Source organism: Leucopleurus acutus (genome assembly GCF_964270905.1).
Source record: "Leucopleurus acutus genome assembly, chromosome: 17".
NCBI classification, from domain to species: domain Eukaryota; kingdom Metazoa; phylum Chordata; class Mammalia; order Artiodactyla; family Delphinidae; genus Leucopleurus; species Leucopleurus acutus.
The window spans coordinates 65,313,824-65,340,698 of record NC_139159.1 but is presented as its reverse complement, the minus strand read 5'-3'; the positions used below and the strand labels follow the sequence as shown (position 1 = coordinate 65,340,698).

General features: G+C 34.5%; 1 protein-coding gene across 4 annotated transcripts in view; it reads left to right on the top strand.

Annotated features, from left to right (window-relative positions):
* Positions 1-26,875, top strand: part of TAF2 (TATA-box binding protein associated factor 2) — an 81,669-nt gene that overhangs the window by 39,713 nt on the left and 15,081 nt on the right. For 3 of the 4 annotated variants that reach the window (XM_082858356.1, XM_082858357.1, XM_082858358.1), the window contains 7 exons: positions 763-873; positions 4,979-5,172; positions 6,040-6,179; positions 9,017-9,086; positions 15,261-15,370; positions 24,765-24,994; positions 26,309-26,464. In XM_082858356.1, coding sequence (XP_082714482.1) covers positions 763-873; positions 4,979-5,172; positions 6,040-6,179; positions 9,017-9,086; positions 15,261-15,370; positions 24,765-24,994; positions 26,309-26,464 — 1,011 coding nt within the window. The remainder of the gene's footprint in view (positions 1-762; positions 874-4,978; positions 5,173-6,039; positions 6,180-9,016; positions 9,087-15,260; positions 15,371-24,764; positions 24,995-26,308; positions 26,465-26,875) is intronic. The other variant, XM_082858359.1, reaches the window with a different exon arrangement.

Genomic DNA, 26,875 nt, shown 5'->3' with positions numbered 1-26,875 from the left:
AGGAGTCCTGCTACTTTCTGTCCCCCAGCTTAGAGGGAATAGTTATTTTGAATCAGAAGACGGGGTAGTCCAAATCTCTCTGTGTACTGGGGACTGTGATGTCTATTTGTCTATAGTTCTGCCTCGAGTTTGAATAGCTTGGTTTTACTGGTAGAGGTTACCACTGTGAGTCAGGCTTCTACTTCCTTAGAAAAGTTGCCTGTGAAAATTTGGAGAGGAGAAAGTTAAGCTGGATTTTAGATAATTTACCATTTTTCCTTAGGCTAAGAATGGGGCAGTGGTACTGGAGAATCAGTATCTTCTCAGACTGGTGATTGAACTCTACTGTCTGCCTGCCACATGCCTCCAGCCACTGTATCCATTAATCCTGAAAATGGTTGTGAGGAAACTAGACTCCTGCCCAGTAAGCAACTAGCTATAATAATCCATCTTAATAGGCAGTGGTGTAGAAGTTGAACAATGGTCTTATCTAATGTTAAAGCCCATACCTTGTCCCTTGTAAAACACAGAACTGAATTTACATTACACATACCTTTTCTGACAAACGGGCTACAGAGTGTATCCAGTTATGCAGCTTTCCCCTTGGTTTCCTACTCAGTTCCTTTGTTAGCATGTTTGAGACATGTTCCCAGTGGGAGGGGTAGGAATCGGTGGGGGTTGGAGTCCATCCAGATACCTGTGTCAGCCCCAGAGTAACCCTGTTTCAGCATATACTTCATTGAATTGTAGTAATGAAAATTAAACAAAATTTTTTTTTTGTAGACTATGCCAGTTGCGATGGCTTTATTGAGAGATGTTCATAACCTTTGTCCCAAAGAAGTCTTAACATTTATTTTAGACTTAATCAAGTACAATGACAACAGAAAAAATAAGGTAAGATACCTTAGTATTATAAAAGTAGCCAGTGATATTTTGTTTTTAAAGAAATATTTAGACTGTGAAATCATTGTTGTGTCCATTGTACTTGAAATTTATAGAGAAAGAAATATACAAACATGATTTATTATCATCAGTACATGAAAACCAAGATTACTTGGTTTTTAAATGTTCCGTATGCTGTTATAACGTGGAGATAGAAGTACATCAAATTTTGGGAACTCAGCTAACTTTTGTTTTGGTGACGTCTGACAGCTCAATTTTATTTTTATTCCTTTTTTCTTTTATCAAGTGATACCCAGAAAACAGTTCCTCTTGGGATAACTTGTTCATTGATGAATTTGGCTTTTTTCTTTTTTACCATTATGTGTGTTTTATTCATTTATTTAGTAAATTGCTATTGAATGCCATGCTTCAAAAGTTATTTCACCTTACTTGTTATCATTCTAACCATCAGCAAGTGTTTTTGAGAATATATGCTATGCTAGGCGGTATACCACGTTACATAGAAAGAATGCGTGGTAGTTGCCGTCTGGAATTTCATTTAAATTAAACGTCTATTGAAGAACTGCTGCATATCACAGTCTGATTCTGGGGCCTCAAGGATTCAGCCTAATGGGGAAATCAGATAGGTAAACAGGTTATTCATAACTGCTAAAGTGGAGGTATGTATACACAAATTTCTAGGGAGATTCGGAGGAAGTAGTGCCTTCTTCCAAGGGTATAGAGAGACACTCAGGGAAGTTTTGTACATAAGATGTGACCCTCGAACTGAGTCATAAACAATAGGATTTTCCCAGTCGGAGTAGGGCCAGTCTAGGAAGGTTACTCCGAGCAGAAGGAACAGCACATATAATGACACATGTAACTTGTAGGATAAGTTGAATTCATGAGAAGTTTAATAAAACATTACAACAGTAAAAAAAAAAAGTCACAAGTGGACCTCCCTGGTGGCGCAGTAGTTAAGAATCTCCCTGCCAGTGCAGGGGACATGGGTTCAAGCCCTTGTCCAGGAAGATCCCACACGCCGCAGAGCAACTAAGCCTGTGCACCACAACTACTGAGCCTGCGCTCTAGAGCCCGCGAGCTACAGCTACTGAGCCTGCGTGCCTAGAGCCCATGCTCCATGACAAGAGAAGCCAGTGCAGTGAGAAGCCCACTCACCATGACGAAGATTAGCCCCCACTTGCCGCAACTAGAGAAAGCCCATGCGCAGCAACGAAGAGCCAACGCAGCCAAAAATTAATTAATTAATTAATTAATTAAATTTTAAAAAGTCACAAGTGTTTTATTTACAAATGGTGATTTATAGTGAAAAATCAAGAAGGCAAAATTTTCCTCTTTAAGTCAGTAGAGTAACATTCAAATGATTTGAGAGTCCTTAAAAAAATTAGTTCTTTAAAGAATGCATTATAGCTGATACACTTTCTTTCCATTTTTGAATATTGTTAAAAAAGATTTTGTAAGATTCTTTCCTTCCTAATCTGCTGGTTTGTTTTGACTTTCACTTATAGTATTGCTTTCTTCACCTACGCGTGAATTTCTTTTTTTGAAGATATAATTGTCTTCAATTAAGACTAGCATACATCTTAATCCCTGAAGATATTAAGGACAGAATAAATGCAAATAATAACAACAGTAATAATAGCTAGTTTTTTGTATGTTCCATGACCTGTACCAAAACTTGATTAATATGATCTTCATCAGACCTCTGAGATAGACACTATAATTATCTCAGTTTCCATTTGAGGAGATAGAAGCTAATAAAAGCTAACAGATTTACTCAAGGTCATATGTGCGGTAGGGCCAGGAGCAAAACCTAGATTTGTCTGATGTCAAAACTTAAAAATTATTGTTGAGAGAAAAAGATTTTCTTGTTATTTAAAGATTTGCAGATTAATGGATTAAAACTGGAAGAAAAGATGTGATTGGATGGTGCCTAAGAATAGTTCATTGATTTTCTTATGTTTGTTTTTAAAGTACTTCACTTCCAACCACTAATGATTTGTCTCTGAGGGCTTTGGTTAAGCATATTTTTTAAAAAAGGTTCACTATATAAAGTGCATGAGAAGAAATGAAAGATTTTTCTGGGATTAAGATTAAATTAGAAATACAGAACATTAAATGCCAAAAAGAAGTTGGGATTTGGGGGTGGGGAGATATTTTTTAAAATTTTAACATCTCATGAATTGGGCAGGAGCGTTAAATTCAATATTCTAGATAACTTAGTTTTCAAGAAGACTAAAATTAAATCCCTTTCAAGCCTGGTTATTAGTCATTTTATATGAAAATCTTTTATATATACACATGAATTTCTAACATATTTCTAATAAATCATATATACATTTATGAAATTTGTCTTCTTAAATAAGTATGCAGAACATGGGTTGAACTATTCCTGATACCAAACGATCATTGCTAAAAACTTCAGTCAGCCTTTGCTGCAGTATGTTGACGTTGATGCCTTCAGTTGTTTTTTTTTTGTGGGAAGTTTTGCTGTATGTACTAAATGCCCACACACCCCCCCAGTTGTGTTTCACAAATTATTTATTCTTCACTTGACTTTGGGGTGATCAGATAATCTAGCCTGTTCGATTAGGAGTATAGTGTCTGTGAGAATTGGATATGGTCTGAGGGGTAAATGTTAAATATTTTGGTTTTTGTACTTCATCCACATCCCTGTCTCATTTTTAATTTCTGAATTTATTCTGTGCTCTGAATACTTAGTTCAGAAACAATGGTTAAGTAAATGGTCTTTTGCTTTGTTAGCAAAGTAGTTATCAGAGGTAACAATGAAACTATAAAAATACTTGGAGAAAACCTATGAACATTATTTAAATGATCTCTGAATGCAAATGGCCTTTCTGAGTGTGAAACAAAACTTAGAAACCGTAGAGAAAGGTTGACTGAAGTTATAGAGATAAATTTTTTTAATCATTAGAACAGTTTGAAAACAAAACTCGTCCATGGTGAATACTTGTGGAGTATTTTTTCTTTGGTTTTGTTTGTTTTTATGTGCCTTGTTTTTTTTCCTACCTGGTATTCGAACATAGGAATGTTTAGGGACTGTGCCATTATGTGTGTCAGTTGGAGGTTCTGGCTCCATGGTGGAAGTCAGAAGGGGCCAGGTCTTCTTCCTTTGTCTCCTAGCAGTTTGTTTTGCCACAGCATAATCCCAACACTGCTGATAGAAGTAATTAATTTGCTTGCTCCATGTTCAGATTTCTAGGCTAGAGCATCTGAGTTGCTGAGTTTAAATCAAACCACACCCAGATTGCTTTCAATAAATTGCTTCTCTGGGAATTGACTGGGATATGGATTTAGGAATTTTTATTTGTTTTTTTGGATGATTTCCTCCCTTTTCTCTGCTTCTCTTGCTAGAACTCCTATTATTTGTATGTCATGTGTTCTACACCAGCCTTCCAACTTCCTTGTGCTTTCTTTCCTATTTTTTATCTTTTTTTTTTTTTTTTTTGCTCAAAATTTTTGGAGTTTTTTTCAATTTTATATTCCAATTTAATTTTTATTCTGATTCTCTGCATATTTCTTTTTTTAAAAAATGTATTATCCTGTTGGAAGGGATATCATTGGTTACTTCTCAGACAATATTAATGGTCACTTTTGAATTTTTTTCCCTCTACTGGTTTTCTTTTCCTTGTATACTCTTATTTCCTCCAAGTCACTTTTCCCACTTTGTTCTGGTCTCTCTTTATGTTAATGCTTTCTTCAACTATCTGGTGACCCTTGGTTGGATGTTTTAGTTGAGAATAGAGCACTGAAATAGCTGATTTGAAGCTCTGTATTACCAGCAGGATTTGTGGACTGTGGTCTTCCTTTTAGAGGAATCTGGCTAGATTACTATGAGAGTGTCTTACATGTAGTAAACATTTGTCAAGTAAAGTAATGTATTTCTAATTAGTAGACCTCTTTCACTCTTTTTTCCACTGTGTGACTCTATACAAAGGACGGAATTGAATACTAACCTGAAAACTTGCTTATGTTTTCAGATGAATTATGTTTTTAAGTTATCATATTTTATTTTATTAACTTTTGAATAGACATGTAAATTCTGTTGTCTTCTCGTAATTATTTTTTGGCTTAGTTTTCAGATAACTATTATCGTGCAGAAATGATTGATGCCCTTGCCAACTCTGTTACGCCTGCAGTCAGTGTGAATAATGAAGTTCGAACTTTGGATAATTTAAATCCGGATGTGCGACTCATTCTTGAAGAAATCACTAGGTTTTTGAATATGGAAAAACTTCTTCCGAGTTATAGACACACCATCACTGTCAGGTATGATGATTCTTCGTATTTGGTTCTTAAAGTTATTTGCTTTCATAATTATAAGAGAAATTTATTTGCATAGAGAATTGGGAAATATAGTAAAGTAAAAGAAAATCCTATATGATTCTACCACCCATGGATAAATTATTGCTATTTTGGAGAATGGCCTTCTAAATTTTTTCCTCTGGTAACTATATAAATTTTAAATTATTTGCCATATTGTATATATAGTTTTTATATTCTGCTTATATCATAAACACTTTCTCATGTCATCAGAAATTCTTCATAAGCATTGTATTTGATGTCTGCATAATCTTTTATCCCATTGGATATAATTTAAACTCTATTATAGTTTATTGTTTATTATTGTATAATTATAATAGTTATATAATAATTATAATATAATATTATTATATTATATTATTAGTTTATTGTTAGGCTTCTTTTACGGCTTATGTCAACTTTGTATGTATGACTATCGACAAGTTCTGTCTATTTCATGAGGAGTTCGCTAAAAAAAAGTTGATTTACCCATTCAACATTATGAACAGTTTCAACTTTCCATATATACTAGTGAATAAACTATATATGTATTACTAAAACTTTTGGAGAGAATACTTTATTTAAGTTATGTTTTATGCTAAATACATTTTTCTGAAGTGTGTTCCAGTTAAAATACCTGCAACTGAATTTCCAAAGTTTTGAAATTAGTTTTCTTTTAATAGGGTTTTTTATTGTCATTGCAAAAATTGAATGTTAAAAAATTAAAAAGTGGATTCAAATTACATTCATTTTTCAGCTTACTGTTACGGATTAATTTCTAATGCCTTGGAAACAAGTTTAAAAGAGTATTTAACTATAAATACATTTTCCTAGTTGTTTGAGAGCCATACGAGTGCTTCAGAAGAATGGCCATGTGCCAAGTGATCCAGCTCTTTTTAAATCTTACGCAGAATATGGCCACTTTGTGGACATCAGGATAGCAGCTTTGGAAGCAGTTGTTGACTATACTAAAGGTAATGCTTTAGAAATATATGCCCATAATCATTTTATCAATAGAAAGAATTGTTTACCATTTACTATTTAGTTATTAGGGTTTTCATATTATGTACAATACAGATATTTTGATTTTAAATTCTTGACTCACTGATTGAGAGTTTTTGGTAAATGTAGAATTCATATAAAAATTAGTAAATGAGGGAAAAGAAAAGAGTTATAGATAGATATCTTTGGTCTTTCTGAAAAGTTAGTGTATCATTTTATAGCTTTAATTACATGTTATTTTAAGAAATAGAAGGTTGGGGAGAAATTTCTAATTACATAAGGTTTCAAGAAAACATTTTGGGGCTTCCCTGGTGGCGCAGTGGTTGGGAGTCCGCCTGCCGATGCAGGGGACACAGGTTCGTGCCCCGGTCCGGGAGGATCCCACATGCTGTGGAGTGGCTGGGCCTGTGAGCCATGGCCGCTGGGCCTGCGCGTCCGGAGCCTGTGCTCTGCAATGAGGGAGGCCATGGCAGTGAGAGGCCCTCGTACCGCAAAAAAAAAAAAAAAAAGAAAACATTTTGTACCTGTCAAAACTGTTATCTGTGAAAGTAGAGCAAGAGATACAAGTAGGAACTTCAGGAGGGGGATTAGGCAAGGCTTTGTGAAGTTGAAAAAAAACATAAGGAAAAATATGAATAAGAGAACACTACATATTCAAAACATTTTCAGAAATACAGAGAAGAAAGTTAAGGAGATGAAAATATTTTTAAAAATTGTCATAACGGGCTTCCCTGGTGGCACAGTGGTTGAGAGTCCGCCTGCCGATGCAGGGGACACAGGTTTGTGCCCCGGTCCAGGAAGATCCCACATGCCGCGGGGCGGCTGGGCCCGTGAGCCATGGCCGCTGAGCCTGCACGTCCGGAGCCTGTGCTCCACAACAGTGAGAGGCCCTAGTACTGCAAAAAAAAAAAAAAAAAAAAAAATTGTCATAAAGAATAGAGCAGGTGGAAGAAAAGCAATAATCCCAGAAATAATAGAATACTTTGAAAGAGTGTAAATGAGACTGACCTAAGCAACAGTCTGATGAAATTTAAAATTTTAAGGTTAAGGAAAAAAATGTGTAAGTTCCTAGGAATATCAGAACCCAGTTATTGTACCAGGTGAAAAAATACTGTGGCCTGTAACTTCTTCAGAATAAGAAGAGTTCAAAAGACAGTGAACACAGGCTAACATAATGCTTAGGGAAAATTATGACCTAAGATTTTCTACTTTGCCAAGTTGTTGTTCCTATAGCCTTGAAGACTTAGAAGTACATTTCCTATGTAACATTTTAAAAAACAAAATTCTGAAAGATAATTTTCAGCTGACCTGTAAAGGAATCAAAATAATAACTCAAGATTGATGAAAGTGTGATATGAAAGGCCCAGTGACAAGCAACTATGCCTATAAAATAAAGAGCTAAGCTTAAATATTTGTTAACACGGTTGTAAAATTTAATGCAAATTTCAAAGAAATTCTTAAAAAATAACATGTCAGTAAAAGAACTATGTAAATTAATCTAAAATTCCAGATTATACTAATATATGGGAAGAATAAAGAAGTTATGATAACATTCTCATCTGAATGTAGAAAGAGAGGAATGGGTGAGGGAAATTCTTTAGTAGATACTGGTTAAGTTTCTCATGTTAAGTAGAGGAAAATATACTCAAATCCTTATAATTTTTTGTAAATTTCAATAGAAATACTGCTTCTAGAAAGACGTTATAAAAGAGTAAGAACAATATAGTGTGTGTGTTATATGTGTTGGCCCAAGTTCAGAAAGGACTGTCATTTGTTCTTCCTTTTTGTTGAGGGTTAAAGTAGTCTTTCTTTTAAAAAGTGCTGGTTAAAATAAGAACGTTTTTTCACGTATTTCTTGGCAAGAAAAAAAATGTAATCTTATGTCAGTTTTCAGTTTTATTTTGCCTTTTACCAATTTGTGAAATATGGAAATCTTGAGGTCTACCAAATATGCCATTATTCCCAGCCAAGTTATATGAATGCTGTTCACTCACATAAATCATATAATATGAAGAATTCATGAATTAGTACTACCTGAAATCAAATAGAATGCTAATATTATGATTTCCAAAAAGAATGCTAAATTAATAAGTGTAATTTAATTGAGAGATGTTTAAGTGTGAACCATAAATCCAGTTCATTAGAAAATGAAAAAGTGGAAAATATTAGAAATAAAATTCTAAAAATAAAGCTTTTCAAATCATAAAAGCAATACTTTTTGAAAAGGTAAATGGAAATAGCTAATAAGTTATTTTGTTAAAGTTATTTATATTTATAGTACTAGTTTTGCAGTTGTTTCTTATGTTACAGTGAAAAGTTAAGGCTGCTCTTTTGTCTTAAATGAAAGAAACCACTTGGGCAGAAACAGTTTACCATACTGTATGATATAGTTGAGATACCATTGAGTATCGAACCTCTCTATAATTTGATTTAAGCATCTAGAAAAACAATTTAAACACATTTCCATTTAGAGTTAATCATCTCTAATTTAGAGCTCTTAATAAATTACAATTTGTTTTATGTTGTATTTACTGTTGATTTGCGCCTTAGTGGAAAATATACTCTTGGTCCTGTTTTATGTTTTGGCTACATATATAGCACAGTACTTGTAAAATTTGCCAAGTGGCCTGTTGCATTAAAACATGTAAGAAATCACCTACATCCTTCAACTCTGATTGGAAATACGGCTAAGGCAGAATCCTAAATATTAAAGGCAGAATCCTAAATATTAAGTATAAATTCCCTATTTGTCACTTGTTTAAATTTGTTATAATTAACAACAAAAGTATTTCTTTATTTTTATTTTCAGTGGACAGGAGTTACGAAGAATTGCAATGGCTACTTAATATGATTCAGAATGACCCTGTACCCTATGTAAGGTTAGTTTTTTTATGCTGTAATATTTTGTTTTTGTAAGTCCTAAAGTACATAATTTCAGAGCATTATACTTGTTCCATGTATATGGAACATGTATATAATTTTTGAAAATATAGGAATATGTTATCCATTTACTCATGTCCTTTTTATAGCCTTTGGAAAGACATTTTTAAAAATACATTGTTACTAAGGGTAATTCCCTGAATTTTACATGTGATTTCTACTGTAACTTAAAGAAAAGCTTGTGTATCCGTTTTTAGTGCACATGGAGGAAGAAAGCCCTTATCCTAAAACCTCTGTATCGATTGATTTAATCTATTTTAAAAGTAAATAAAAGCAGTGTTTTGATGTATCCCATTTGTTCCTTTCTATCTTATATAGAATCTTAATTTTTAATAAACGGACTTAGGATTTTAAAATGTAATATGACATTGTTAAAAATTTAGAAAACAAGGGATAATAAAAGAAAATCCTGGTCCTGACGTGGTAACTATTTTCATTTTTGTATTTTCTTCTTCATTTCTTTCATTTCTGCTGCTTTCTTTTGCAAAGTAGGATATTTATAGGGTATTCGTGCAGTATTAAAATTTTTACCATTTCTGCCGTCCTTTCTTTACACCTAGTAGACTCAAATTTGTGTTCACATGTTGTAATAATTCAGTCTCATAAAATGAAATTTGAAAGCTGGAAGATAATTTAGATTTTAGCTATTCCAACTAGAAATAAGAACACAGACCTAGAGACATTGTCTTCTTCAACTTTACACATCAGTTGGCAGATATTTTTCATCTAAAAAAGCATACAAATAAACTCTGCCTTTTTTTTTTTTTAAACTCTGCCTTTTAACTTCACTGAAATGCATCTGAGCATGAAGAATCCATGTAAGGGATTTCAGCTAACTGAAATCTATATTTCAAGTGTTTTAAATGATGCTTATTAAATAAATATTCTTTGTACAAAGTTCTTCTCTTTGTATTTCATAGTTCTTGATTTGTGATCTGAATTGTATTTTAAATAATTTGTCCTTGTATTGATGTGTACCAGGGGTAAGGTTGACATGGACAAAAATCTCATAATCGCCCATTCTGAAGTAAATATTCATATAAAAGAGAATAGGCAGGAAACCAGCCTCATCTCTTTATCTGCCAGAGCTCATGCATTTGAAAGTTTATAATAAGATGCTGCTGATGACAAGTAGGGACAGAAAGTATAAATACAGTATAAATAAAGCTTATCATGTATTCATTTATGTTTTCAATTCACATCAAGAACTAACATCAAGGCACATATTTCTTTTTTTTTAATTAATTTACTTTTAACTTATTTTTGGCTGCATTGGGTCTTTGTTGTTATGCACGGGCTTTCTGTAGTTGAGGCGAGCAAGGGCTACTCTTCCCTGTGGTGCACAGGCTTCTTGCTGTGGAACACAGGCTCTAGGCACGTGGGCTTCTGTAGTTGTGGTGCGTGGGCTCAGTAGTTGTGACTCACGGGCTCTAGAGCGCAGGCTCAATAGTTGTGGCGCACAGGGTTAGTTGCTCCGTGGCATGTGGGATCTTTCCGGACCAGGGCTCGAACCCGCGTCCCCTGCATTGGCAGACAGATTCTTAACTACTGCGTCACCAGGGAAGCCCCAAGGCATATATTTCTGAGATCTTAAAATTGTGTTTTGAGGATCATTTTCAGCAGATTATAATATTATATAATACTTGTAGTTATGTTTCTAAATTATATACTGTACAGTCTAAATGATTGCTTTTGAAATGTGGAGCTGTTAATGTCATTCAAATTTTAAGAGCACTGTTATTTACATTCTAAACTGAAAATCTGTATAAAGATATATTTCATGATTATATTTGATGTGTTTACTTCATAAGTGATGTGATTCATTTATATCACGAATAGGGAACCTCTTAGGCTTTACTTAATGTCATCTAGCCCATAGTTATAGTTAAAAAAAGTTCAACACATCTTAAAGAAAGTCTTTAATGGCAGTGAATGGTCACAGGATAGGAGTGTTATTACCACATCAACAGTTATTGTATGTGTGTATTATTTGGTGTCTTGGGATATCTGTCTCTATTTTTGTGGGGTTTTTTTTTTTTTTCTCTATTTTTTATGCTTTGAATAGGAACTCTGTCCTTTTCTCTTTGTCCCCATCATTACCTTTTCTTTTCCTTCCTCCCTTCCTATCTATTTATATTGAGGTATAATTGACATATTAGTTTCAGGTGTGTAGCATATTGATTCCATATTTCTATGTTTTAGAAAATGATCACCACTATAAGTCTGGTTAACATCCATTACCATACATAGTTACAGATTATTTTCTTTTGATAAGAACTTCTGAGATCTATTCTCTTAGCAACTTTCAAATATGCAACACATTATTACTAACCATAGTCACCATGCTATATATTACCTCCCCATGACTTATTTATCTTATAACTTGGAAGTTTGTACCCTTTGACCCCATTCACCCATTTCACCACCACCCAGCTCCTGCTTCTGGCAACCACCAGTCTGTTCTGTTACTTTTTCTTAAACTCGTTGAGTAGCCATCATATAGAACTGCTATATTCTGCTGTGTTAATTGGATAGAATTCTTAATCTTAAAGGTAGGTAAACGTTTCTGTTTCTGTCTGTCTTAAAATCAGTGACATTCGTCTCTCCTGCCCCCAAAAAAGCGTTTTATTTTTATGGCTTTTGGTTGATTTTTAAACTCCTAATAGTAAGATGGTCATTAATAAGAAATTTTTTTTAGCTGTTGATTTAAAAAATTTCTGTATTATTACGTATATCACAATTGCTGATTTTTTTAGAGTTAGATAAAGCTCTGAAGAATTTGGGGGCTGAAACCTTAAAATTTAGAGGAAAGAAATTAGTTACTTGTAATTACTCCTGTATGCTTTAAAGCTAAATTTGAACACCATTTCTACAAGGATACTTTCTTGACTACCTGCACTAGGTCAGGTCCCTCAAGTCATAATTGCCCATAAAATCCTACAGTTGTTCCTTTACTCAAGTACATACATAGTTCCTATGTATGTGTATTATTATAGTTTGATTTTTTTTGTTACTGCTGTCTCCCCCATGAGAGTATAAGTTTTAAAAAGACAGGGACCTTGTCTCCTTTTGCCACTGTATGTCTGGCACATAGCATGATGCTTTGCATATAGGTAATTAAATACATGTTAAACAAGTGGTTGAATATAATTTTTCCCCCTCTAATCGTATATATGTTTAACTTAATTCATATGTTAAAGAAAAGTGATTTTATCTCTGTAGTGACAACTGTATGTAGAAAAAAACCTTAAGCTGTTTAATTATTTTTAAATGTTTGGGAAAGTTCTTGGTCTTTTATTTGGGTTTGATGTTTTAAATGTAATAATAGGGTTGTTGGCTTTCCTTGTATAGTCTTCTCTCAATAGAAGATTTTCAGGACTTCCCTGGTAGCCAGTGGTTAAGAATCCGTCTGCCGATGCGAGAGACACGGGTTCGAGCCCTGGTCCGGGAAGATCCCACATGCCGCGGAGCAACTAAGCCCGTGCGCCACAACTACTGAGCCTGAGCTCTAGAGCCCATGCTCCACAACAAGAGGAGCCACTGCAATGAGAATCCCTTGCACTGCAACGAAGAGTAGACCCTGCTCACCACAAATAGAGAAAACCTGTGCGCAGCAACAAAGACCCAATGCAGCCAAAAATAAATAAATAAAGATTTTCAGATTGTAAATCAGTTCTTTATTAGGATATCTTAAGAATTTAAGTAAGTGTGCTTTGGTGCATTGTTTTTAAAACAAATTTACATTTTTGAAAATTACAGTTTCCTTTCAATGGGAATAACTTAAAATGCTCATTCAGATTTGCAAAAATATAAACTCACATTAAGAAGACAACTTAAAAATAGCGTATAATTATTTCAACCAGAGCAATAATTCTTAACATTTTGGATTATTCCTTTCTGGTCATTTCTATGCATGTATATTACTTTTTACATTAATAAGAAGAACTTATTAAATATATTTACTTTAGATTTGGGTAGGATTATTTTAAAGATGACATGGAATTATCTTCTCATGTTGGAATCAAGCATGCATATATGATCACAATATATCATTTCCTCAAGGGACACACTTACACTGAATGCCTTTTCTCCAGAGAGATTTTGAACATTTTTCTGGTTTCGATTTGACTGCATTTCTTATAGATAGTGATTGGCAATGGGATTGGACTAGTCCACCAAGAAATTTGTCAGTTGTTTAGGGAAATAATGTGTTGTTTTTGCTACCATGAACATGGCATAAACCCATGATTTTCTCAGCATTTGCTTCAGGTCTGTTTCGTATATCTGAAGTGTATGCTTATTATGAATTTTGTTTAATCTCTTAAAAATTAAGCATAAGATTCTCATTTTCTGCCCTTAAACTTTATCTCCTCTGAGTATTGCGTTGAGTGTTTAGTCAGTTATAAATACTTCCTTGTGAAAGCCTTTCTTCTATCATCTAAACTTTAAAGAAAAATAACTTTTGAAAAAATGCTTAATTTACTAAAAGTAGTACACATAATAATCATTATTGCTCTTTTAATTATAATTTCAGAGCTATCCCCAGAGTACCATTTACAATTCATTGGCATGGCTGTAAAGAGTTTGTAATGATCTGAGTAAATACCATGAAGTTTTATTTGTTGGGCCCTACGGTATTTGGGGTAATTGGGGAAGCAGCCGGATAGAAACTTAACTTTTCTTCTTCATGCAAATTAAAAGTATTAACATTAACATCTTCTAAAGCAAAATCCATCCACGTTTTAAACGGTGTTATTTACCTGTAATACCGATCTATTCTTACAAACAGAAATCGCTCATAAAGATATGAAAATATCTTTACTCATAAAGATATGAAAATATGGATCCATATGGTATGTATCCCCTTTCGTACCATATGGATCCATATGGAACCATATGGATCCATATGGTATGTATCCCCTTTCGTACCATATGGATCCATAAGGTATGTATCCCCTTTCGTATTACCTATGTATAAATTGCATCTATAACCACATTTCACGTTTGGTTCTCGTAGCCTTTCAATAGTCTTCAGTCTTAAAATGTCAAATCACAAAAGTATGTTAACAGTGAAAAGTCACATCGTTCAGTTTTACAGACAAGATATTGAAGCCAAAAGGGGTTAAGTGACTTAAACTACAGCCTTGCAGTTCTACTTTCCTCCCATCTTTTTTTCAAGTACAAATCCAATTTGATCTCTTGCCACTAAACGTAAAAATTTCCCAGGTTCAACTTCTTTAAGGTCTTGCTAACCTCAACAAATATAATGACCTAAGTTTCTTTCTTCCTTAGTTATACCCAAGCCTTCCATTATTCTGAGATCTTGAATTTCTCAGACCTAGTCCTAGACCTGGCTTTTATCCTGAATGCTAGACTACTGCCGTGGCTTCCTTGCTTCTCCTTTTCTTTCTTTATTCTTTTTTTATGGTGTCTCCTGCTCGTAGCATTGGGCATTTGTTTTTCAAATTTTGTATTGGTCACATTGTCCTATTTTTCAGAAGACTCCATAATGTGTTTGGGTAGCCTTTCATGTAAGATAAAAACTTCCAATAGTGGGGTTTAACTCCTATCCTCTGTGAGGATACTTTTCTTAATTGACTCTCTTAAGCTTCCGCTTATTTTGAGGAAACTTTTTTGCAATCTCCATATTTAAAATAGTGCTGCACATTTTTATGCTTTGCAAAGTTACTATAATAATAAAGTTTATATTGTCTCAAATGTAGACTTCTTGGCCTACATGTGATTTTTTTTTTGCCTCATTTTAAGATTTTTATATTTACTAACCAGTCTTTTTTGTAAACTTTTCTAAGAAGAGTAAAATGTTCATTTTAGAAGTGGGATAGGAAATGTTGGTTAGGAATATATAGAGTCAGGTTTTAGAAGACGTCATTGTACCCTAAGGCACTTTTAGAGAGAACAAATCCACCAGAGTTTTTTAGTAAAAAAACAATAGTAAATGTTTAGAATGCAACATAATGTCTTTTGAAATGGAACTAAAACGCAAAGCTAGATCTCAGAAGAGAGACGATAAAATAGGAAGGAGGAACTGCAGATAATTTTCAAAAGTTTTTATTTAATGGTTAGGAAAAATTTAATTTTTCTTTATCTTTCAGACATAAGATTCTAAACATGTTAACTAGGAACCCACCATTTACTAAGAACACGGAGTCTCCCTTATGCAATGAAGCTTTGGTAGATCAACTTTGGAAACTTATGAATTCTGGTAAGACAGCAATGGCTTTAAAAATTTTTTTTGTTATTGGGGTATTTTCATTTTATAACAGGTTATCCATACTAAAGAACTGTGGTTAATTTGTCCTTTTTTTTTTTTTTTTTTTTAAGGAGAATACTTACCTTCACAGTAGTGGCTGTGATTATATTTGCTAAGGACATAGACACTCACTTTGCCCCACAGCGTGGTTGAGGAAACAAAAATATTAATTTATGGGAAAGTGTCCCAAATGTTTAAAGAGCTGTAGACATGAATTTGCAAATATTATTATTTTTATTTCAGAAGGTTACAGAGGGTTGAAAAAATGGCTTCTCACCTCTTTTCCCTAGCCTCCTAGTGGCCTTTCCCAGAGGTAACCAATTTCTTGTGTATCCTTTCCAGAGCAGTGCATATTGTTACTGTTCTGCACCTTGGAGATCATGGTATCTCATCACAGTTTTAATTTCCATTATTTAAGTGAAGTCAAGAGGCGGTTAGTGCTCCCAAGCATGAGCTCTGGAGCTAGTTTGCTGAGGGTTAAGTCTCAGCTGGGTGACTTACTCTCAATGTGACTTGTCTAAGCCTATCGTTTTTCATTTTTAAAATGCAGGTGATGATGGTACCTACTTCTGCAAACTGAAAATTAAATGAGTTCATATTTGTAAAGCACAGTAACTAGTTCATATTATGTGCTCAAAAATGTTGTTGTACTAACATAGTAATGATATCATTATACTTCTCATATATGTCAGCTATTTGTAGTTCCTTTCATGTAAGTCATTCATATTCTTTGCCATTTTTATTTAATTGAATTATTGGTCTTTTCCTATTGACTTCTAACTGTAGTATATATGTAAAAAAAATTTGCCTTATGTCTCTGATATATTGAAATTGTAATACTGGTTTTGATTTAAAATTCACTGGTTTTGATTTAAAATTCAATCAAAAGCTAGGCTGAAAAGTGTTTTGCTTAAAGACAAGTTGTTACAGATAGACGGTGAGGGAGTAGTGGGTATTCGTTCTAATAAATATGTCACTTTACCTTCTTTCTAGAATATTGGAAAATAACTTGCCCTGCCTATCTTATTAGTGACTGCTTCACTGAATCACAACTAAATACCAACTTCTGATTCTTTTTCAAAAATTATTTAATTTACTATCACTGAGATGTTGTGGTTGTATAACTTCTGTCCCTCAGTTTCATAGTCATAGTCCAATAACCCCAAGTAAAGGCACCATAGTAGATATTTCATTGAAATTTAATAAAATTGAAAATAGAATGGCCCTTGTCCTCAAAATATTCAGAAAACAACACATAATCCAGTTTATGTCGATATTGCCAAATTATTATTCTCATATTTTCCCTAATACCTAGAAGAATAAGTGCTACTGTTTACATGTTTTATATTTTGCTACTGGTGGTTACCTTAAAGAATGTTGTGATTACTGTCATTTAGATCCAGGGGATGAGCACACAAGTTCACAAACTTGTAAAGGATCATTCAGCAGTTAATATGTGGCACAAACTGTACTGTGTTGAATATATTCTTAGTAAGAATGCATGATTCCATGGTTGTGATGGATTACAACTTTGAGGAAGGCATAATGAAGTACAAAGAATTCTCATATCGCCTTCTAGGGAAGATTTCATGGACAAAATAAATGTGTGTTTAAGATTAATGAGATAATCTCTGTAAAACATTTGAAGCCCATTGGAAGATTGTGGTTATACAAACTCAAGGTCTGATTGATGTTTAGTATTTATTTTTGATAGTGTTCAGTATAAAGTACAGTTACTGCTTCAGTTTGGAATTCTCTGTGCCAATAATCTAAACAGAACAGATCAGTGAGGCCATGGTCATAAGCAGTTTTTTGCTTGGTTCTTCAGATAAATAACTGGGAGCAATATGAGCAGTGGGAGTGGCACAAATAATTGGGAGGGTTTTTTGGTTTTGTTTTTCTTTTTAATGTTTTTGGAGAACATTGGGCATTAGGGAAGATTGATTAGAAGGTTGCCCATTTCCCTTCCAAGCCTGGGCCTCTGGGATACATAAATGAATCTGATCTAAGAAATTCCTTTAAAGTTTTTTTTTCCAATAATAAGTAGTATCATGTTGCAGAGTTTGTCTGCACAAAATAACATAAAAGGAAAATACCATATAATTTCATTATATCTCCACTGTTCAGATTTGAGTGTATTTGGTCTTTAGGGAAAAAAATTGCTTTTTGTGTATATGTGTATGGACATAGTTGTAGTGAAGTTTTTAAATTGCATTTTATCATGAGAATTTTTCACATTGCTATATTATCTTCTTAACAGTTACTGTTTTAAGAAATGTTAATGAGAACTCACTTGTAACAAAAGGAGCTAGAGCATCATCTAAGTCCCTAAATCCTTTGGAACTCTGCCTGCCCCTTACTCTTTATTGGGGTTCCTGGGTTATCACGTCACTTGAGATAAGCATTATCTTGATTTACATATGGAGAACAAATAAATTGTGGGCGATAGGGATTTAATTATATTTAATTCATTTATTTTTGTCCTGTTCCAAGGTGGATTTGAAAGGTGTTGACTTTGCTTAGTTATAAAATTTTTGAACTCATTTGAAATATATGGAGACGTATCATGGCAGTTAAGGAAGGATCATCTTATGAGATGGTCATCAGGTACTCCTGAGGAATCAAAGTTTCTTTGCTTAGCTGGTTTCAGAAACTTTTCAATAAGAGATTAATTGCAGTAGGATACATAGAAACAGGATTTAGAAAATTGAAATTAGTTTGAAAGTAAGATGAACTAAGAAATCACATTTGTGCTTTTTAAAAAATTGATATATCATTCAATGACTATTAGTAATACTCTTTTTAGAAATGTACCGGGGGGATTTTAATGGCTCTGTGCCAGAAGGAGTGTTCTCAGACTTCTACTCTCAAGATGCCAGGACTGCCTGGTATCTGCACTCTGCCTGCTGTGTGGTAGCTCCACTTATCCTTGAGTTTTGGGCGCTACTCAAGTATCTTCCTAACAGTTTTTGCTGTGAAAATACACACACACACACACACACACACACACACACACACACACACACACAACTATAGATGTATGTACACGTGCATACTCATATTAGATATCTTAACTCATTCACTGGTTTAATTTTCCCATATAACATTTTCTCCCCACCATTTTGTTTCTAAAATTTTCAAAGCTTAGAAAAATTTAAAAAATGGTATAAAGAATAACCATATATTGAATATTTTCAGCTCTGTTAACTAGTTGTTAACATTTTACCATATTTACTTTCTCTCTTTTCACTCTCTGTGTATATGTTACAAACCCTCTTTTTCTGAATCATTTGAAAATAAGTTGCCTCATGATACTTTTCCCAAAATACTAAGCATATATTCCTAAGAATAAGGACATTCTCCTGCATCTACACAATACCATTATCATATATATCCCATATTCAGGTTTCCTCAGTTGTCCCCAAAAATGTCCTTATAGTTCCCATACAGCTTTTAAAGTAATAATCCTCCACAGAAAGTAACACATTTTTAAAGAGAAACATCTTTCACATTATATAGTCTTCATCCCTCGTTGCTTAAGAATCTTAAATAGTTTTATTTTTAGTTAAAAATATTACATTGTCCAGGGGCAATTCTTTTTAAGGGTTTCAAGTATTAATTTATTCATCAGTTATTTCTTGAGCACCTCCTGTTTGCCATTGTGCTATGTTTTTTGTTTTTTTGTGCGGTACGCGGGCCTCTCACTGCTGTGGCCTCTCCCGTTGCGGAGCACAGGTTCCGGACGCGCAGGCTCAGCGGCCATGGCTCATGGGCCCAGCCGCTCCGCGGCATGTGGGATCTTCCCAGACCGGGGCACGAACCCGCATCCCCCGCATCGGCAGGCGGACTTCCAACCACTGTGCCACCAGGGAAGCCCCTGTGCTATGTTTTTGCATACAAAGATGCCTTTTCCATTAACTTAGTATAATGGAAAGAGAGACATAGGAACAGATAGACCATAATACAACAGGTAGTTGCTAAAATAAAGAGAAGAGCAAAATACCCTGGTAACCTGAAGAACAGAACCGTGAGCCCTGCCTGGAATGCTGGACTATTCATGGAGTGGTGATATTTGAGCCAGCTCTTGAGGAATGGAAAAGAGTTTATCAGGAGAAAGACATTTTAGGTAAGAGAATTAAGTATATGTAAAACCTTTGAGTTCTGAAAGGATATTTGGAAAATAGTGAGTGTTAATCTGGAAAGATAGATTAGGATCCAAAAGCAAAGGGCCTCAGGAATTTGTGTTTTATCCTGTAGGCAGCGAGGAGCAGGTGGAATTATGACCTGTCTGACTTCTGTTAGCTGTATGTATTTTTTTGCACACTGAAAGAAATCGTTTTCCTTTCCCAAAGAAAAATGTTTCAAAATTCAAAATATATGAGATCCTACTTTTTGTAGCTTTTAGGTAAAGTACTGGATTATAGCTCAACATGACAGTAATTTAAAAAATTCATTTAAAAAATAAAAACCTAAGAATCAGAAATTTTTATTGGTGCTTTTTTTTTTTAAGTCAGTATAGTGTTTATTTCCCAGTTATAACAACTGCAACAGGTGTAAAGTCATTCTTTATAAAATTCACAAATCAAATTACTGAACATAAAATACAAAATTGTAATCACAGTAATAAAAAATGTTAACTAATTATAATATAGTAATTTGTTTAAAATAATTACACATCATTTTTCCATGGCAAATAAATTTATTACAGCAATTCCAGTATTTATTTGTAACTGTGTCTTATTCTATAGAAATGGCCACTGGACTAGACTACATTTTTTGTAATACTGTAGACCTTAAATCATGTTTAATAAATTTTCAGTTTGAGAATAAATTCTCCACTGGCGCTGATATTGACAGAGTTACATGTAAACTGACAGCCAGATAAGTGTTTGGAACTGTGTGCAGTAAATTAATGCTGCATGGTGATGTCCCATCAATATGTTATTCATTAGCATGTTCATCAGTAAATTTCAGTTGTAAATTTTTATGTACTTGTACTAATTCATTTCTACAGATTTCAAAGTATATATGTCATCTAGAGCAGAGGTCAGCTAACAGTGGCTCTAGGGCCAGATCTGACCCACCGTCTGTTTTTGTACAGCCCATAAGTTAAGAATGGCTTTTACATTTTTAAATGATTGGAGAAAATGTTAATAGTGTCTCATGACACCTGAAAGTTTTATGAAATTAAAATGTCAGCATCCACCAATAAAATTTTATTGGAACACAGTCCTGCTCATTTGCTTACGTATTGTCTATGGCAACTTTTACACTACAGCATCACAGCTGAGTAATTGAACAGAGACCAAAAGGCCCACAATGTCTAAAATACTATATTTTTAAAATGTAACTACTTTCTCTGGTCTTGCCTGCTTAACAATGCTTTTTTTCCCCCTTAAGATAATAAGCATTCATTGAAGAGATACTATATCATCATGAAGGAAATTTTAGCCCTTACTCACAAGCTGCTCTTCATTGTTTGGCACTTCACTGTAAGAATGACATAAAAACATTTATGTAATTATTCAGAACATTGAAGGCTGTTTATTTACATCAGAACTTTTAATGTTTGAAAGTTTACGGCTGTGCTCTAGAGGGTAGAATGAAGGACTACTTAAAATTCAGTTCGGTAGGATTTGCCAGGTTTCGGAATAAGAAAATAAACAATTTTGATATTAACATCAGATTTCAAAGTTCCGCCCCTCTGTTTCTCTCTCCCCCAAACCCTTCCTCTTAGAAATAGGAATGGTGGAAGAAAATTAAAACATTTTTATTAGACGTAATTCTTTTTTTTGTCAGAAATTATATATGTAAATGCACACATGAATATATATGAAATTTGCTGTGTTTTTTTACTTTAGTGTAAGATAGACAGAAAGATCAGGACAGAACTACCATATGGCAGTCATACTTGTGTGGCCTAGCTGTACAAATTTTTAAGCTTCTGTCATCAGTAAGGAGTGCTGGGTTTATTGAAAAATGTCCTGGGGAATTCCCGGGCAGTCCAATGCTTAGGACTCTGCACTTCCACTGCAGGGGGCACGGGTTTGATCCCTGGTTGGGGAACTAGGATCCCACAAGCCACAGGGCGCAGCCAGAAAAAGAAAAATGTCCTGAAAATGGTGGCTTTTAAAGTGAGCTTTCTTCTTAGCAGCTTTTTGGCTTGATCAGCTTTAACATCAATTACTTCAGAAAATGAAGTGATGATCCTTTTTAAGATCAGATTTGTTATTTGGAGGATTTGTCTTTAGATACTTTCTGATTTGAATAGAGAACATCAGCACTGAGCATTGTTCTTCTGATTCAGGTAAGCAGGGCTTGTCCCAAAGTATAACTGCTAATGAGACCAGAATGGACAGCATTTTTACCTGAGAGGAAAAAATAATGACTTGTTTTTCCATATATATGGGCATTCCTTGCCATATAAGTGATTGTGTTGGGAGGGTAGCTAGAGGATTAAAGAAGGGTCTTCAGAATGCTATCACTGAGGGTAGAAATCAGGAGCTCTTCCAGGGCTTATTTCTCATAGAATTGGTTGATTTGGAATCATGGAATTTTAGACCTGAGAGGACCTTAAAGATTAAGTTAATTGTTCTCATTTTATGGCCTGGGCAGCTGAATTGCCCAAAATCACAGAGCTGACTAGTAAGTAAGCAGAAGTGTTTTTTCCGACTGTATTCCACTATAAAGTGACAACCATTTTAAGATGTTATGCCATGATTTTGAAACATGATGTTCTCATTTTTTTTCTGTCTTATAATTTTAACAGAAGCGCTGCTTATTTTTTTAGCTCCCTCTTATCAGCCTTAAATTGTAATATTTATAAGTCAGTTTTTTGTGGGAAAAAAACATTTAATCAAGGACTTCCCCCAGGAACAGAAGAATAATGCTCATTCCTCCCTACAAATTGAAGGTCTACCAAACCCTTTACAAATCCAAAACCAAAAAGCCCACATAGAAATAAAAAGTAACAAAAACCATATTCTAGAGGTTCAGTGCTTTTAGCAGCTTTCATTCACTGTGCTGCCTAACCATCCTTAGCTGACTTTCAAAAAACAAAACAACACCCTAGCTCATCAAAATATACATTATCTACTTGCTTTTTAAAATTAATTTTTTAAGAAACTTTTAGTAATTCATACTCAGTTGCCTGACTTGTTTCAATGTCATCTACATTGTATAAAGATTCCAGGATCATTATTTGCAGTGGACATAATTGGGCAATACTGCTCTTCAAGGTTAAGTTTTATTCCAGTGTAAATGCACCCTAAGCCATTCTAGCTTCTTTACTGATAAAGTGCCTGAGATTCACTTCTTTTCTTGCTATAGCCATGAATAAATAGATAGATACAGGGCTAGCTGCTCTGGCCGGATTCCCTCCCTTTCCTGAGAGGGTTGAGCCCCTCCAGCCTTTGTAATAAAAGGCCCAGGAATCTGATACCTATCCTTTGTGGAACATTTACATATGTAAAATTCTTTGAGAAGAATAATGAGTGCCTACAAAAAACTAGGCAATGTCAGTCCATTAAAGTATCCAAATATGGATATTCCAGAGAAGGAAATGGATTTCCAGTATAAAATCCTTACTTTCACTCTGTACTGTTCTTCCGATTTCTGGTTTCTCTGTAGTTTTTATGATATAAAAACTCATACTTCTCGAGCTCCTGCCTCTTTCTCTTGCTTTCAGCAGTGTTATGTATCTGTTCCCTTATCACACAGTAGCAAAACTGAAGATGTCTCAAATAGGATTGATAGCTGTTTAATGGCATGCATATTGCCAAGCAAGTGTGTAGTATATAGTAAGAACTCTGTAAATTAAAATTATAAATCCATGTGGATGTTCTTTGCACATAGTTAATATAATAGTTACCTATCTGTCAGAGTAAATCTTATCAAAATCGTACTTGCTTACAATGTATTTACTTATTCTAATATTTGTTGTTGAAAACCACAAAGCTTAATATTTATGCTGTCTAAAGTTTGCTGTAGCAACTTCTTTCCTTTTTGTTTCTCCTTTTTAAAACATTATGGTACCTGTTTGAAACCACATTTCTTGGCCAAAATTAAGTATTTATATGGTTTATTTTTCTTATCCAGAAGAATATTTCTTATTCTCACATGTTTTAAATTCTCTAGGTCATTTTAGATTCTGCCTAGAAACCATAGAAATTATCTAAACCTAGATGATAATTTCACCTTGACAGTTCTGTTTGGTGGCAGCATCTACCTGGCGTGTTCCACTGGGGAAAAGAAGGCAAGTGAGGAAGAGTTCTGATGTCACTGTGCTCTGGTCTTTTATTGCTATAGGGTAAGGTATAATCTGAGACCAAAACCCTTATTTTGGAGATGAAGACACTGAGACTCATCAGAGAACTTGGAAAGTGTCTCTACTTTAAACTGAATTTCTACAGATGCAGTTTTCTTCTGGTTAATACATGTTTTATGACCTGTTGCCATCTCTGGGATTTGCTTATTTTTGTTTTTTGGTTTTTTAAAATAAATACCTACTAAAACAACACAAATATGAAGGTGTTTAGCAAAATAGTTTACTTCTCTAAAATAAGTCAAAGTTTAGAATTGTGTTATTTCAAATAGTTGTAGGGTTTCTTACTGTATTTAAAACCTGAAAGTAATAAATTTGAGGGTTAGGAGAGTTTGTTTCCAGTGGTAGGGTTCATGAAGGCTCTTGGTGTGCTGTCTTCCTAACAAGCTATTCAAGAAGAAAATCAGACAAGATAAACAGAATGAATGAATGTGGAGCAGTTACCAAGGAGGAGGAACTAAAAGGAGGATTTAGGGCTTCCCTGGCGGCACAGTGGTTGAGAGTCCGCCTGCCGATGTAGGGGACGCAGGTTCGTGCCCCGGTCCGGGAAGATCCCACATGCCGTGGAGCGGTTGGGCCCGTGAGCCACGGCCGCTGAGCCTGCGCGTCCGGAGCCTGTGCTCCGCAACGAGAGAGGCCACACAGTGAGAGGCCCGTGTATAGCAAAAAAAAATAAATAAAAGGAGGATTTAGAGCCAGAAAAAACACTGTTTTGGGAATATTAGATTTATGCTAGGTGTCTGATTTTATTTTGTAGGAAGAATGAAAGAATAAAATATTTCCAGTTGTAAGATTCATGATTGCATTTGAACATTTATTGTTTCTGTAGCAGTGTAGGTTCCCGTGTTATAAGAAGCGTCTTTAGAGTGGAGGGTTTGCCATTGGGGCCTAGGTCAATAGGTGGCTCCTTTAGGTATCATAACCCTCTCATCCCTTCCCTCTGTACAGGTTCTGGAGCATTTGAAAAATGTATGGATAAACGTGTATGTTGACTTTTTATTATTACTGTTATTTACTTCCTAGGTACTTCACATGACTGGCGGTTACGGTGTGGTGCTGTGGACTTGTACTTCACACTGTTTGGCCTCAGTAGACCTTCCTGCTTACCCTTGCCAGAACTTGGCTTGGTCCTTAATCTGAAAGAGAAAAAAGCTGTCTTGAATCCAACCATAATTCCAGAGGCCATAGCAGGCAACCAAGAAGCTGCGGTTAATCCAAGTAGTCACACACAGCTAGTTGGATTTCAGAACCCTGTAAGAATCACATGTGTTATAGAAGGTGTAGTTTTATTATGTAGAGCTCTGAAGAAGAGAATTGTTTCTTTTGAACTGGTGAATTTTAAAGCCACTAACAGCTTCTTGTGCCATTTAGAAAACTGCTAGCTGACATTAGTTTAGCACTCACAATTTATAAAGTGCTACTGACAGCTATTGATACAGAGCTGCACATAACAAATGATGTGCTGCTAGTCCATTTACTCCTTTTTTTGTGATGACAATGATTTTTTTGTACTTGAGCATAGAATTTCTACTTTGAGTAGTAGAATACTGAAATGAATATTTAACCTATTACATATTAACCTATCTTGTCCATATATTGTAATGGCAAGCTGTTTGAACCCAGGGCCTTGACTTTTTTTTTTTGCTACTTTGCATAGTAGCACAATTCTAAACATATGAAGGGTGCCTGGAAAATGCTTATTGAATCAAATAAATAACAATGAATGGTCAGGTAAAAGCGTAATCTGCTGATTTTGGGAGGAGAGTATGCATTATATTTTTAAATTTACATATATGTGTATGTGTGCTTTTAGAAAAGCTTTTATTTCCAACTATGCATTATGAAATTACCAAACTTTTTGTAGAAAGACCTTTAGGGTCATATCAATTATTTTACTGTAATTTAAAGAAAGTTTTCCAGAAATGATTTTCTTATTGATGACAAAATGTCCCCAGTACTTGAAGCTTCATTTTTCACCAATATTTAGACCAGATTACTTGCCTGGCAATTCCCTGCTGGTGTTTTGACACTTTAAAACTCAAATTTCTCTTTATGCTAGTTAGTAATAGTCATTTAAAAGTACTTATCCACCTAGATTTTCTGAAATATAACCATACTTATTTGTTATAAATTTAAAATATATCCTAGAGTTTGGGTTATGAAGAAGTAAGACACATCTTTTAATAGAAAAAAAAAGAGTCTCATTAAAGAGCTCTTTTATATCTGAATATTTAGAAACCAGTGGAAATGAATATGTTTATAATTCTTGCCCATGTATATTAAGTTATCCACTTTCATACTTGGAGTCTTTAGGATAAAAGAAGAAAATGACACCAAAAGATATATGCTTTGGGGAAAGCTTTAAAAGTTCACTTTACTGTCTCCCTTCTCCCCCCCAAAAAGACCAGCAGATAGGAAAAGGTGAGATTTATTTTAAGCCCATTGCTGATTACTTTTAGGCACTGGGCATGCTCTAATCTGCATGGTTGCTATAGGTATTAGTTTTCAGCTATAACATGAGCTACTTGTCTTCAGAAATCTAATTTTGATCTTGAATATTGCCACAGGAAGATGATCACCTTGCCAAGGAAGCATCATGTAATATATCAGCTCATCAGCAGGGAGTGAAGAGGAAGGCTGATACACCACTGGGGTCCCCACTAGAACCTGGTCAAATACTGGAGAAGAATGAGGATAGCAGTAAAGTCAAACTCAAAATCAGAGTAAGAAATACAGGTTAAACCTGTATTAACAGTGTAGGATATTCACCTTCTTGTAAATCTTTTTGAATACTTGCAATGGTTTTTCCTTAGCAGGAACAGTTGGGACAGACTGAACCATAAAAGAACTCAAATGTCCATCTAAGACATTCCAACTGATTGTTAAACTTCTATTATCACATACTTCTTCTCTGTTTGGAGGAGGAACTGTGTGTGCACAATCTACCACAGCTCACTATTTCTTCCCACAACATAGGAACAGATTTTAGTTGCTATTATATTTCCTGTAATTTCCAATCAGCTTCTTTTGGAGGCTGAACCAAATAATCTTTTCTTTCTCTTAATACTTTTTGAGAAAAAAACTACTTTTCCTTTTAAGATTTTTTGGGGGTATATCCTGTGGCCTTTCTGCTA